The sequence below is a fragment of the Chamaea fasciata genome, unplaced genomic scaffold, assembly GCF_029207755.1.
Source record: "Chamaea fasciata isolate MVZ Bird 193981 ecotype frontalis unplaced genomic scaffold, bChaFas1.0.hap1 SCAF_2, whole genome shotgun sequence".
Taxonomy (NCBI): domain Eukaryota; kingdom Metazoa; phylum Chordata; class Aves; order Passeriformes; family Sylviidae; genus Chamaea; species Chamaea fasciata.
The window spans coordinates 88,173,962-88,187,460 of NW_027094087.1; the positions used below are offsets into that span (position 1 = coordinate 88,173,962).

Genomic DNA, 13,499 nt, shown 5'->3' on the forward strand with positions numbered 1-13,499 from the left:
CATCAGCAGACCCCTAACACAACTCATGCCTTTCCAAGCAGCCCCGTGGTCAGTCACTGGCTTCAAAACCTAATGGCAACAGTTGTCTCAGCTCCTGGTGCTGGAAGACACTATTAAAAAAGAATATGGGAGCTGAATCAGGAACCTCTGAAACAAAAACTGGAAACCGTATGAAGAAAGAAGCAAATCCAGTCTTGTCTTTCGGGCCCAGCAGGTGGCATCACACACACTCACAGATGGGCTGTACTGGTACCAGGCACTTCCCCTCTCTTCAATTTGCTCCTTCTATGAAGAAGTCAGGCTGTGAAGTAACCTAAAGAGCTTTTAAATCCGTCTCCCTTGTATCTAAAGGTTCGGACTTCCTGGGGGATTTTTTTTTTAACACAGACATTTTGTGCTAGTCTGTAGTAGCATGCTTATGCCTGTACAAATTCACATACTTTGTACTGAAGTCACTGGATAAAATAAAAAACAGCCCTGGAAGTAACAGCTGGCAGCCAGAGCACCCATTTACGCTCCATGGCTGTGCTGAACATTGGACCAGGGTTGTACCTGCATCCCATTTCTTCATAGACTTTGGCATTCAATAGCACAATTTGCACAAGGAGTGAAACCTAAGGAGAAAGAACATCATCCCCCAAATATAATCTCAAACCTTAAAAGCCTAAGGTTTTTTGAGGGTTAAAACCACCATGCTGGGAGCTGATTAACAGTTCTCTCCAAAGAACTATTGAAGAAGTGGGCACTACTTTCACACATGTCCAGCTGTGGCTTCGAGTACAGGGAGTGGCTGTGCTTTGTGAGTGTTTCAGTAATGACAGGTTACAGGCTCATTTGGAGCAGCACACCATGGTGTACTTTCAGGCAATTTAGTATGGAATAAATGCCCAGATCAAGGACCTAGATAAAGGCTTCATACAAAAAAAGCAGATCTCAAGCTGCTCGGCTGTGAAAAGATGGAGGTAATGTGTAATATCTAAATTTCACCTCTGAATCCAGACAGGAAAATGCATCCTGGCACCCCATCTCAGCTGTATGGCAGATTTCCAATGGGAGAAAACGTGCACTCAAGGGCAAGGAAAAACCCATTAGTCTTAAAAGGATTCCTGCAGACCCACTCCACGGAGGGCACAGCAATGAATGCAGCAACCCAACCACTGCTGGAGTCACTAGGTACTTTACCAGACAGACTGGATGGGACTCCCAAGCCATGCAGGCACTGTGAAGCTCTGGCAGACAGCTCAGACAAAGGGGCCTAAATGCCACACTGCTCTTGGAGTCTTTCCAGGGCTGGGCACATCATCATTGCTACTGGTAACTCCCAATTTACCATCAACCTAAAGATATTCCAAAGCTAATAAAAACATGAAGCTTTAATGAGATAAAGTCAAGTCACTTTGCTTGATGAGGTTTAGGATTTTCAATTTTGAGTGGCACTAAGCTTAAATATCTTTTAAAAACTAGGAGAACTACTAAAAATAAGGGGAATTGAAGTTTTTTTGTTTCGTTGTTTGCTTTTCTTTTTTTTGCTAAGATGACAGGCATAGTTACTGAAGTTGAAAGCATTTACTGGCAATTTATTAACTGCTTATAACAAACACTTCCTCAGTACTTCTTCAAGAAGGCTGAAGTTATGCGCCATGGTTATCATACTCCTGTATCACTACCAACTACCTGAATTGGAATAAATCAGGATGGTTTTGTCCAATCTGTTTCAACAGACATCCTGCAGCCCTTACTATACACATATGTTAAGAGACAAGCAATTCAAGACCAAAGTTATTAACTTTGAGTGGATTATTCACAGACTCTTACTTTATAATTCATACAAAACAAATCCACAGATGTGCAAATCCAGAGAAATGCCCACAGTAAAACCTTGAACGTAGTAAACTGAAGTTTCAGTATTTTATTAAAATAGCATATTCAACCACTGTAACCAATAATACATTAACTTTATTCCCAGAGTACGCACAACACAGTAGTGATTCAAAATATCCTTATCCATGGTAATCAATGAAAATATCTCAAATTCAAGTGTACAACTAAAACTAAACCTTTGAAAAAATCTCTCCTTTAAAGAATACATAAAGCTCTCATACAGAATTCTTTTAAACTCTTCTATATGCAGATGTCAGTGTCTCTCACCTGACAATACCACTAGTTTTTTTCTTATGCATAGTAGAACATCTCATATTTTATAGTACCCATTTTATAAATAAATTGGCATTTTCCATCCCATTTGTGTTTATCATCAGCTTCACAAAGAAACCAGTAAATAAAACTGTCAAGGACAGTCACAACAAAATGATCTCACATCAAGATATAAAACTTGAAGATACTAAAAGATGCTTCTACTCTATTTTACATAAAAAGACAGATTTAAAAAGTGCAAGGCAAGATTTGCAGGGAAAGGGAATATTTATGTTATTTTTAGGCACATCCACTTCTTTAAAGCAAGCTTCAGAATGAAATTCCAGTTCGTTCTTCATGATACCTGTTTTAAAGTCTCTCTCGAAAAAAAAAACTTAAAAAAAAAATTAAAAAAAGTTACATCTGTCAAATGTCAAGCAGGGAGTTTCCTGTCCAACTGAGAGTCTTCAGTTATGTCTTGTTCTTCCTTTTTTCATCCTTGCAGGTTTTGGTTTGGGAATATACTGATTGTTTGCCTGATACTCAAGTTCTTTACGGAAGTAATGAATTGCTTTATTCAAACCTTCTTCCAATGGGACCTGTTCCCAAAAGTGAGGAAAGAATCGTATCACTCTAGGTTCACATCAGCTCATTTCACAACAGTATCTTTTATAACACAGCTATCACAAGGCAGCCAGGGAGTCTCACTCTCAGCCAATCTAAGTATTAACAGCACCACATGCTGGTTACATCTCCTCACTGCTGATATAGCTGAGCTTTTAGACAGCACATATATTTTCTGACATAAGTCGCAAAACCCAGCAAATTTAAATCTCACATATGGTAATGATGGGTCTGTTTCGTATCAAAACAGACACGCAGAATTCTACTTTCAATTCTTAATGCATTGAAAGAGACAAACACCCTGCATTTAAGCCCCTTCTGTTTGTAAGGATTAAAGATCCTCTTTCGCAGCATGGTATAAAGCTGGCACCCAGTATCTCATTTGATATTCTTAAATCCTATACAAATAATTGTAATCCTACAAATTGCAGTGTTTAAATACAGGCATAGAATATGGAGACAGGAACAACAGAGGACTTGTTTTCTCAGGAGCCATATGCTCTGACATGCTTGCTTGACACCATCACCAATACAGGGAGATAAAAACAGCAGCACAAAAACTGCTTGCCTTGCTGTACCAACTCTGTACTGCCACTTCAGAGCAAGTTTTGTTACTGCCTGCACCAAACACAGAAGGCCAGATATATAAAAGTTAAACCTTCTGTGTTTGCAACAATTTGCTATCACCCTTGGGCTGTCAGACATGGTCTATCAATACCAGGTGCCTCTGTGAATCCTTTCAGAAGGGTCTGGATCTTTTTCTATTATTAGACTTACATTTACTAGGTAGGTTCACGTTTCCTGGAATGACTTTTTTCTGCAAATTTAAAAAAGGCTGCAAACCATTGTGCCAGTAAGAATGGGGAGCTGGCTAAGAAAGTTGCACTTTTTCTGGGAATGAAGCAGATCTTGCCTCTCCAAGCAAACCAACTCCTATTGTCAGCAACAGGATTGAGGATTGCAGCAACACCAGCAAACCCATTAGCTACGGGCTTGGTAACGTAAGTAACTATGTACTACATACTTCAAATGACTCATCGGGCTTACAGAAAGGTAAACATCTCATAATACACAAATGAAAAAGTTAAAATGTTAAAACTGTTCTGGAGATGGCATTAGGCAGATATACCAGGAAGAACATGCTATCAATATGGCCCTCCCTCAGCCCCCTCTGCCTCCTGTTGGTTCTACCACACAGCAACAGTAATTAATCTGTACATACCACAGGTTCCCAGCCAAGCAGTAACTTGGCTTTTCTGATGTCAGGTTTTCGTTTCTGAGGGTCATCCTGTGCTTCTGAGAGAAACTGGATTTCACTCCCACTGCCTATTAAACAAGACACTGTGATTTACCATCTGCAATTCACTATGCTTTGCATTTATATTTTTTCTACCAAATGGAGCAGCAGGTCTTTCTGCAGCTCTCTGCTTCTTAATTCAACCACTGAAATGCTTTGCACAGACACAGGTGCACTGCATGCAACAGCTGGGTGATCCACCTGTCCCACAGCAACATGGGTTCACAAAGCATTTCACGATTTCAGCATGGATTCATGAAAATTTAAGTTACACTCACAGGCCAGTCTATTAACCTTCTATGAGGAAATAACTGTTTCAGTAGCCAAGGGCAGAGCAGTGGATATCACCTGCTTTAACTTCAGGGATGCCTTTACACTGTCTCCCATAACACCCGCACTGGATGAGCAGTAAGGAGGACCGAGAACTGCACGGCCAGGCCCAGAGGGTGGTGATCAACTAGAGACTGGTAACTCTGCAATACCCCAAGGGTCAACATTGGATCAATACTGAATTGCTGATACACCGGAGTACTGTGCTGCCATCCAGACCTCAAGAAAGGAGGCTGGAGAAAGAGCTCACAGGGACTCCATGAAATTCAACAAGTTCAAAGTCCTGAATCTGGGGAAGTACAGACTGAGGACCACCCAGCTAGAATACAACTTGGCAGGAAAGGACCGAGGGTCCTGGTGGGCACCAAGTTGAATATGAACTTGTCATGTGTGCTTGCCATAAAGAAGGCAAATGATCTCCTGGGCTGCACAAAAGCTGCCAGCAGGACAAGGGAGATCAGCTTTCCCACTAATCAGCATTGATGAGATCCATATGGAGAACTGGGTCCAGGTCTAGGCTCCCCCGTACAAGGGAGACAGGGACATACAGAGCAAGTGCAACAAAGGGGACACAGTGATGATGAAGGGACTAGAGTACGAGGAGAGGCTGAAAGACCTGGGGCCCTTCAATCTGGAGAAGAAAAGGCTATGGGGAATTTCATCCATGTGTATAAATACTAGATGGGGGGATTAAGAAGTGAAAGCCAGGCTCTTTCCAGTGGAGCCCAGTGACAGGACCAGAGGCAGTGGGCACAAACTGCAACACAGATGGCCCAAGGAGGACATGGAGTCTTTACCCTTGGAGATAACTTGAAAGTCATCTGGACATGGTCCTGGGCCAATGCTGGCTGTAGGTTGCCCTGCCTGAGCTGAGGGGTTGGACCAAGTGGCTTCCAGAGATCCTTTCCAACCTCAACCATTCCATGATTGTTAGCACTTCGGCATTACAAAAGGGCATCAGTTTCTCTTTGCCTGTGATCTCCAGTCTGATTTAAATAGCCAAGAACTTGCCTGTCTTCAGAACAACACACAGAAAAAGGCCAATTCTTCTAACCAAATCTAGCAAACAGTTTACATGCCATTTAGAACTAAACCGCCTCCCTGAGTGGACTGGAACATATCAAGTTGTTTGTGAACAGACAAACAGAGGCGGCAATTAATCTATGTGTCTGATGGGTTTGGTGCTGTGACTTTTCCATTTCCTTCCCTGATCTGTGGATTCAAAGAAGTTTTCCAGAGGGAAGAGTCTTTTATTAGAAACAACACATGCATCAACTTTGGTGTTACATGTTTGAACTTGTCTTTTTCAGATCTGTCAGAAGCACTTCTGGAATGCACTAAAAGCCCTTGGCTAATGGCAGCAGGATGTTTCATCTCATTATGCAGCCACACTAGAAGACCAAGCACAACCATTTCCTTCTGTTCTTGAGAGCTCTCATTTGCTACAGGTGTCAGAGCAAGAATGAGGAGGAAGCCACAGTATTTTCTTCCCAGGTGTTGTCAACCCTTTCAGGAATCACTGTTAGAAACAGTGAAAAGAACAGAGAAAGACTGTTGCCACAGCATGGGGTTTTCAATGGCAGTTGAAGGACCACAGCCTGCACAACTGTGAACCACCACCTTCCTGAAGGACCCCTATCGCAGCTAAGATATTATACAGGACATTTTCATTCATTTATTTTACATTTCATTTATGTACTGTCCCTGTGCCAAAACAAACCTAAAAATTTGTCCAAACATTATAAAAATTAATGGGTATAGATTGTACAGATACACAGAAAATGTATTCATTTTATTCTTCATGTAATAGTTTACAGACAATTGAGAGGATTTGGATTATGTTATTAATATTTAATGATATGATTAAATGCCTTTGATAAAAGTATTAAGAAATCCAAAGACTAATTAAATTATCCAAATATTACACACACTCATCAAGTAATAATTATCTAATGACAATAAGTACTTCATAAACTTTACAAAGAATTACTAATCATACTCACCAACAAGTTTTTTAATTAACTGGGCAAACTCTAGGATAGTGTGCTCTTCTGGATTTCCCTACAAACATAAGAGATGCACATTTCAATAACAAACACCTTACAACATGCTAGACACAAGATAGTTCCAACAGAGGCATGTTAAACTCTGAAAAAGCTAAACTTTACACTTTATTCTACTTTGTTGAAAAAAAATAAGAAGGCAACTTTGACAAGCTTCTTACTCATTACAAAATTTGTCCTCCATTACATTCACACTGGTAATTCAGTGTATGTAGGGAGGTGTTGCTCCCTGCCCTCCCCTCCCCCCAAAAGGTCAGTCTGTAAAGAGCTGGCAATCACAGTAAAGGCCTATGACACTGAGCAGCCCACACTGCCACGTCATTTGGAAATCTGGATTTAAGGACTGTGCACAGCTGAGAACAGGTGTCGTGAAGAAGTATGCTAAGTTCTTGGTTCATCCAAAGTTAGGAACTCAGACTCGTTTAGCTGCAAACAATTGCTTCTGAATCTACTACAGCTTACAGACCATTTCATAAGGGTTATTTGCTTTCCTATACAGTATTCCTTTTCTTTTTTTTAATCAACTTGCACATAAGTTTCTGATCAAAATTTCACAATGAAATGCTGAACACTTTCTGCTAGCATTAGTTCACCTTCATCAGACTCAATTTTCTCCATCCCTAGCTTTCCTTATTTCAAAACTCTTTTTTACCACATCTCGTTTGACCTAAAGCTGAGCACTTAAGATATATATAGATTTAAATACTGAGTTTTTGGAAGACAAAGCACGTGATAGAGTTTGAACATATCAGCATTTGGAAAGAAACACAGAAATTAATTCATGGCCACAGGAGAAAGCGAAAATCTAGTGAACAACTGCTCTGCAGAGTTGAGTATCTGATTTGGCAAAAGCTGGCATACACAAGAAATGACTTGAGATATGCATCCTTTTTCTATTCTTAAATCCACTACTAAAAATAAGGTGATAACAAACAGAATAGAAGAAAAATCTTACTAGGCAAGTTCCAAGCACTTTAAACAATATTAGAGAACTATACCATAAAATACTATCACATTTTCCTTGAATCCATGGTAGTATGAAATTATTTCTAATTATCTAGAGCTAAGGATTCCTTCAGTGCTTTCTTTCCACTAAAATCAGTCTTCAGTCATTTTCTTGGTGCACTTTGCATGTGTCGCCCACACATCCTAATTACATACATCTTGCTAAAACAAATGGAAAACTCCAGCAAATTTATCCTGTCCTTGGAACTGTAAGATCTCAATATCTAGGGGCTTAGTCTTCTTATTCATAAAGAAGATACATAGGAGAATATGTTCTTCATAATGGAAAGAGCTTTCTTTACTCCATTTGTTTCCTCTAGAAATCAGTAGCAGTGACAAGGAGGAAAACAGGTGGTATTGACCAGTGCACTAACTCAGGAGAGTGGAGCACACATACTCACCAAGTTGACAGGACTGCTGACATTGCTGTTCATCAATGCAACCAACCCGTTCACAAGATCACTGTAAAAGAGAGAAGAACAGATTGGGGCAATTTCCACTTCTCTATAAATACTATTCTTGGTCTAAAAAGAGAGCTGACTCCAAAGAGCCTCAGTAAAACAGATCAGGCAGCTGAGAAATGCTGAAATCAGATTTATATGGGTGCATGTTTTCTTGAGTGTTTGTATTAAAAAAATATTAGTATTTCTCCTTCTCTCCAGTATCCAAACATATCTGGAGGCTGATTTCCAATGCATTTCAAACAGAATAGACCAAGTTGTAATAGAGGCATGTAACATTACCACCTGGTTTGCAGCCTGTTGTTTGAATTGTCTTCTCATTCTCAAAAATTTTTAAACCAAGTTTGTAAAAAAACAGTATTTTGGTGTTACTTTCCCCCAGCAACATAACCCATTGTTATTTTGGATTATTAGCCACAGATGTTGGCCCTAGACATAGAAATCCAGATCCTTTTCATTATGACTTATAATTAGGAAAGGAATGGGTAGTTTGACCTGATGGGGTTTCTTTAACATCTACTACCACTGACACTACTTTCAGAAGAAGGAAAGAACATTTCCAAGCAAAAAATGCTTAAAACAACCCAGAAGTCCAGCATGGGTTTTTTTAGCTTTTTTTTTTTTTGCCTTTTTTTTTTTTTTTGTGCAGTCTGCACACCAATGACAGCAGTCCCAAGAACACGAGGTGGCAGCATTGCATTAAAATGCAAGGAGTGACAAACTGTTCAGCACCAAAAGCTTGGCTGTTACTTCCTGTCTCTGGAAGGGAAGAGAATGTTAGTATCAAGTAAAATTCTAAACCAATTAATACGCTTCTCCCTGATATTTTTAAAAATTTCCATCTTCCTTCTGAAAGTAAAGCTGCCTCCTAAGAGCTCCAGTAAAGCAGATCAGGCAGCTGAGAAAAGCTGAAATCAGATTTCAGTGGGTGCATATTTTTTTGAGTGTTTGTATTAAAAAATGATTTAAAAAAGTAAAGCAAATGCACATGCATACAAAGCTGACCAGGCTAATCCAACCATGAAGTAAATTATCAGACAGAACAAACGAGGCTTACCTGACATACTGGAAAGCTCTCGTCTGAGTTCCTGGTCCATAGACCTAAAACCATATAAAAATAGGAAAGTTAATAAACACAGAAGTCCTCACTAGCCCAATTATCTTTTCCTTACCATTCTAGAAAAATGTCTCAAGGAGAAACACTTGAGACACAAGCTCAGAGTTACAGGAAAGGAAAAAAATGTGCTTGCAGAGCCTTTGACAAAGTATCAGTTCATTGAAGGTCGTCTTCCTCTTGGATCTGTCTCCACTAAACATATCCTTGGGCATTTTGGTAACCAGAACTCTGCATGAAGGAAACCTTCTCAAGGCTGTAGGACAGTGATGCTTTGTCCTCTCGTAGAACACTGAAAGAAGATGCAGCCTGCACTCAGGCAGAAAAGAGTGCCAAAGATTTAAAGTAAACTTCAGACTGCTATGATGCGGTTATGATGAGCAGTTTTGACTTGCTCATTAACAACAGTCAGCTTCAAAGAGACCACTACTAAATGTTAGTGGTTTCTAAAAAAATTGTTGAGAAACAGCACTGTGTTTAAAGCAACCAGGGGGGGAAAAAAAAACAAACAATAATCATGTGGCTCTGAATATTACTATCAAGGGAAATGGGAAGCAGAGTAATTTCTAGATGATACAATTCACAAAGTCACCAGTACAGATTTGTATCAAAACCTTAGAAGGGACAAAAAAGTCTCCTCAGATTACATAGTGATACTTTGGAGCAAGTCGTTGAAGTTCAAACAGACATTGATGCATACTTGAAGTGTACAGAATGCTATTTGACACCATTATTTTTTTTCCACAGTTTAATCAAGTGCAGTACTAAATCTTTAAAACACGAATACTCACATTCTGAAAGCTATCAGTAGGCACATTTAAGTAGTGAAAACATTTCAGTTTAACTGGGGACACACACATTTTATCATCAACCTTCTGCATCAGAAAGGTTTTTGGAAGGACAGGAAAGAAAGCATGCTTGTTTTCCTTGAGGAAAGAAAGGGCACTACAATGGTACACAGGCCACCTGTTACTTGGTAAGCCTTGAGCTCTCCAAGGCTGATTAAGAGCCTGGAACAATTCATATTTGAGTACACATTGGGTAAGATCAGGAGTCTAATTAAGAGTTTACCCAAAAACTGATTGAGAAAGGAATGCACCAGGAGCACAATGACAGCCTGATGGACTCCCAATCAAACAGGAAGCAGATTTTATGCATTTATGTAGAGCTTCCTGCATTTAGCTTTACTTTTAGCATGTGGGCTAAGTTTTACAGAACTAAGTATTTGTACATGATTTTTGCAAAGACAGCCAAGTGGTTATCTTTCTGACACACAGGCAATGGCTGGAAAATACAATATAGTTTCTATCCTTCAGTTTCTCTTAATAGATCTTTCCTTTACAATAACAAAACAACAATCATCATGTTTGCATAGGCCACAATTTCTACAACTCAGTGATACTGGTCTCTCAACAGATTACTTACTCCACTTGAACACGTACTCTGAACTGAGAGACCAAATACAAAAGAGTTTCTAAAGAAATCCACATGCTTGGTATTCCTGTCAGCCAAATTCTGTGGTGATGTAAGACTGATTTTTTTTCCTAGGTCTCAGCCACTGCTTATTGCTGATAATTTTATTTGACCTGATCAGCTAAAGAACTCTCCCCTTACATCTCTTCTCAGATCCAGTAATTTTCAACATCAGACAGTTATTTCCTACAGAACAGTGATGTCGGGCAGAACATTTTATTTTAACCCCTATTACAATTATATTCTTGCTAAAGTTTAGACAGCATGGCAATTACAGAAATAAAATAAAAGCTTCCAGTATGCCCTCCCACAGAAGAACATGGACTCCAGACTTCTCATATTGATGCTCTGAAATACTCCATGGACTGTATGTTTTAAAACAAGGTAAGTGCTTTGTATTTCATAAGGCTTCACAAAACTTTCTGTTAGTGTTCTCACTCTGTTCTTATAAAAGACTGCAGTACTACTACCAGTAAGACTTGAGAAACTATGCATAATCAAAAAGACATTTGACAGGCCAAATATGGCAATAGCTTGCTACATGCACTGGGGACCAAACTCAAAAAATGGAAATACCTTCTGATCCTCTGTAAGCCAGTAAATTTTCTAAACAGCATTTAGAAGCTCAGACTTTATGCCCAGGGATGCCATCCTGGGAACATCGACACTCACAAATCAGCACATGGCCACACTCATATTTTGATACAAGCAAGTCCTACAAGGACGCAGAGTATCAAAACAAGAAGCTCCACCTTCTTGATTGCTTCTATTTGTTTAGTTCCAATAAGCAAGTTCAGGAAGACACCTGGGTAAGAAAATGAAACTCTTTCTGCAGGATTTTAAATTCCATTTTTTTAAATATTTTGATAGGAAAAAAGCACTGACCCACATGGTTGTGCTGTCTATGTAGTGCTGATGGGATTCCTATCTAGGGCTAGCCAAGCTGGGCTCACTGGTTTAGTCAGCTACATAAGACTAAGCCCTGAGGTCTGCACTCTTAATGCTGACTTATATGGCAGACTAAATGTCATATGCCCCAGTAAAGACTGGGTAAGTCACAGTCAGCATCACACAATAGCTACCATACACTAAACACTAACATGATTTCTACAAAAGCAGTAAATCTCTGGAGGAAAAAATAAATCTTTATGAGACATGGCGAATACAGCATTACTGCAGGCCTGTAACTCTGAAATAACCACAAGCCTAAACTTAATTTAGCAAAGGCTAGGAACACCAGAGTAGCCAAAATTCATCATTGATGACATTAAAAAATAGTCACAAGTTGCATAAGTGACCAATCACTGTTAAACAGGAAGCGAGCAAATGCTGATGTCCAGAGAAGACCAATCTTTCAAGAATACCAGTAATTAAGTCAGGTGATGTGCATTGCTTTGCAGAATGTATGTGATCTGAACTCCTTAAATTTTCTTTCTTTGGAAAGAATTCTAGATTTCACTCTGTCACTACGGTAGTGTCTTACCAGCAAAGTTTTGCAGGGGGTAGCCACACTTTGGCACACTTACTGAAAAACGTTGAAGTTAGAGGAGCTCTATCACAGGACACCAAGCTTCATCCTGCTTGGCATGACTTATTCCCTGGCCTAAACTCTTCAGTGCTCTGTCCAGTTTCAGATTTTGCTCTGCAAGAATCAGAGTTGTGGGAGTTACCACAAAACTTTCATCCTTTTTCTCCTTGGATCGTCTGCTTCTTCTTAGAGACATTCCTGACAGAACTCTGGATTTTGTTCATATCTCCAATACAAAGAATGCCAAAATGCTTCTGCAGATAGCAACTGGTAGCCTTGTTTATTTCTGGGAAAGAAAGATCAACCTCATCGACAGAGCACATCTTCAGACATGTCATTCCATACACTTGAGTTTAGTATACCGGAACACTACATTTTGGAGGAGGGGAACATCAGTATTTTCTAAAATCTATCCTCATTTGCAAGACATCAGGACAGGATATAAAGATGAATGGTTCTTCATATCATCAGGAGGTCGTCACTTACTGTTAGTGGTTCTCCCTGGAGAGCTTGTAGGATAAAATTACTGACAACTCTTCCATCATTCATATGCATTCGGGGACCAAAGGTATTGAATATTCTGGCAACCCTCACTTCAACTCCTTCCTGTAGCCAAAGAAAAAAGAATTGTTACTTCCTTAATAAAAGCCTCTTTCTCCCTGAAAGTGTAAACTCTCCCCTGTCAAAAAGCTTTTAAGAATTCATCTCTCAGCTTTAACATGCATTATTTTCTAATAATGAAACATTTCAAATCTCTCCTTAGCCATTCTGAAAAATATAGTGCATATAGTAAGGTAATTTATACTAGTTCTCAGTATTTGTAATGCAAATTTAAATCAGTGCTAGAACAGCTCATGATTTTAGCACATGCATTTTCTTCCAAGAAGAACTTTAAGATTTTTCAGTAATACCTTTCCAATAACAACTTACTTCACCTAGGTCTTAGCTACTTTTTTTGCACATAAGTGAAGTCTCACTATTACCAGATATAGTACCAAGGCACCATTTCTGTAGATTACAGAAGTCCATACTTTAGAAAAGTTGAATATATCAGAAAAGTATCTTTTACAAAGACTATAAAGTGGTTTTGTAACCACAGCATTTTCTAGTGCCCTTCTTATTAGGCTGTGTAAATGCATGCACTACAATCTTCAATGGTGCAGCTTTTTTTCCAATAAACAATTTTATCATTTCCAGAAGTTCTTTCTACAGAGTATTATACAAAATTTCGAAGCAAAATGCAACAAATATGTGAAATGGAAACCTTTCTGGACAAAGCATTTTAACACTTAGAGACTAGACTGAAGTAATCTCCCTCTAGTTATTTTGATTGACACAGTCATTTGGACAAGCCACAGTTTATGATAAAGTCTACAAGAAGGATGTTCAGCCCTTGGGAGCTAAAACAGGATACTGCTGAGTTCAGAGCAATATGGTATGCTGTAAGCAGATAGATGCTACCATCTGAGAG

General features: G+C 39.2%; 1 protein-coding gene across 2 annotated transcripts in view; it reads right to left on the reverse strand.

Annotated features, from left to right (window-relative positions):
- Nucleotides 1-1,894: 1,894 nt before the first annotated feature.
- UXS1 (UDP-glucuronate decarboxylase 1) overlaps nt 1,895-13,499 on the reverse strand; it is a 57,863-nt gene continuing 46,258 nt past the window's right edge. For both annotated transcript variants that reach the window (XM_066176672.1, XM_066176671.1), the window contains 6 exons: nt 12,515-12,634; nt 8,971-9,014; nt 7,854-7,914; nt 6,388-6,445; nt 3,980-4,083; nt 1,895-2,732 (listed from right to left, as the gene is read on the reverse strand). In XM_066176672.1, coding sequence (XP_066032769.1) covers nt 2,601-2,732; nt 3,980-4,083; nt 6,388-6,445; nt 7,854-7,914; nt 8,971-9,014; nt 12,515-12,634 — 519 coding nt within the window. In that variant the 3' untranslated portion in view covers nt 1,895-2,600. The remainder of the gene's footprint in view (nt 2,733-3,979; nt 4,084-6,387; nt 6,446-7,853; nt 7,915-8,970; nt 9,015-12,514; nt 12,635-13,499) is intronic.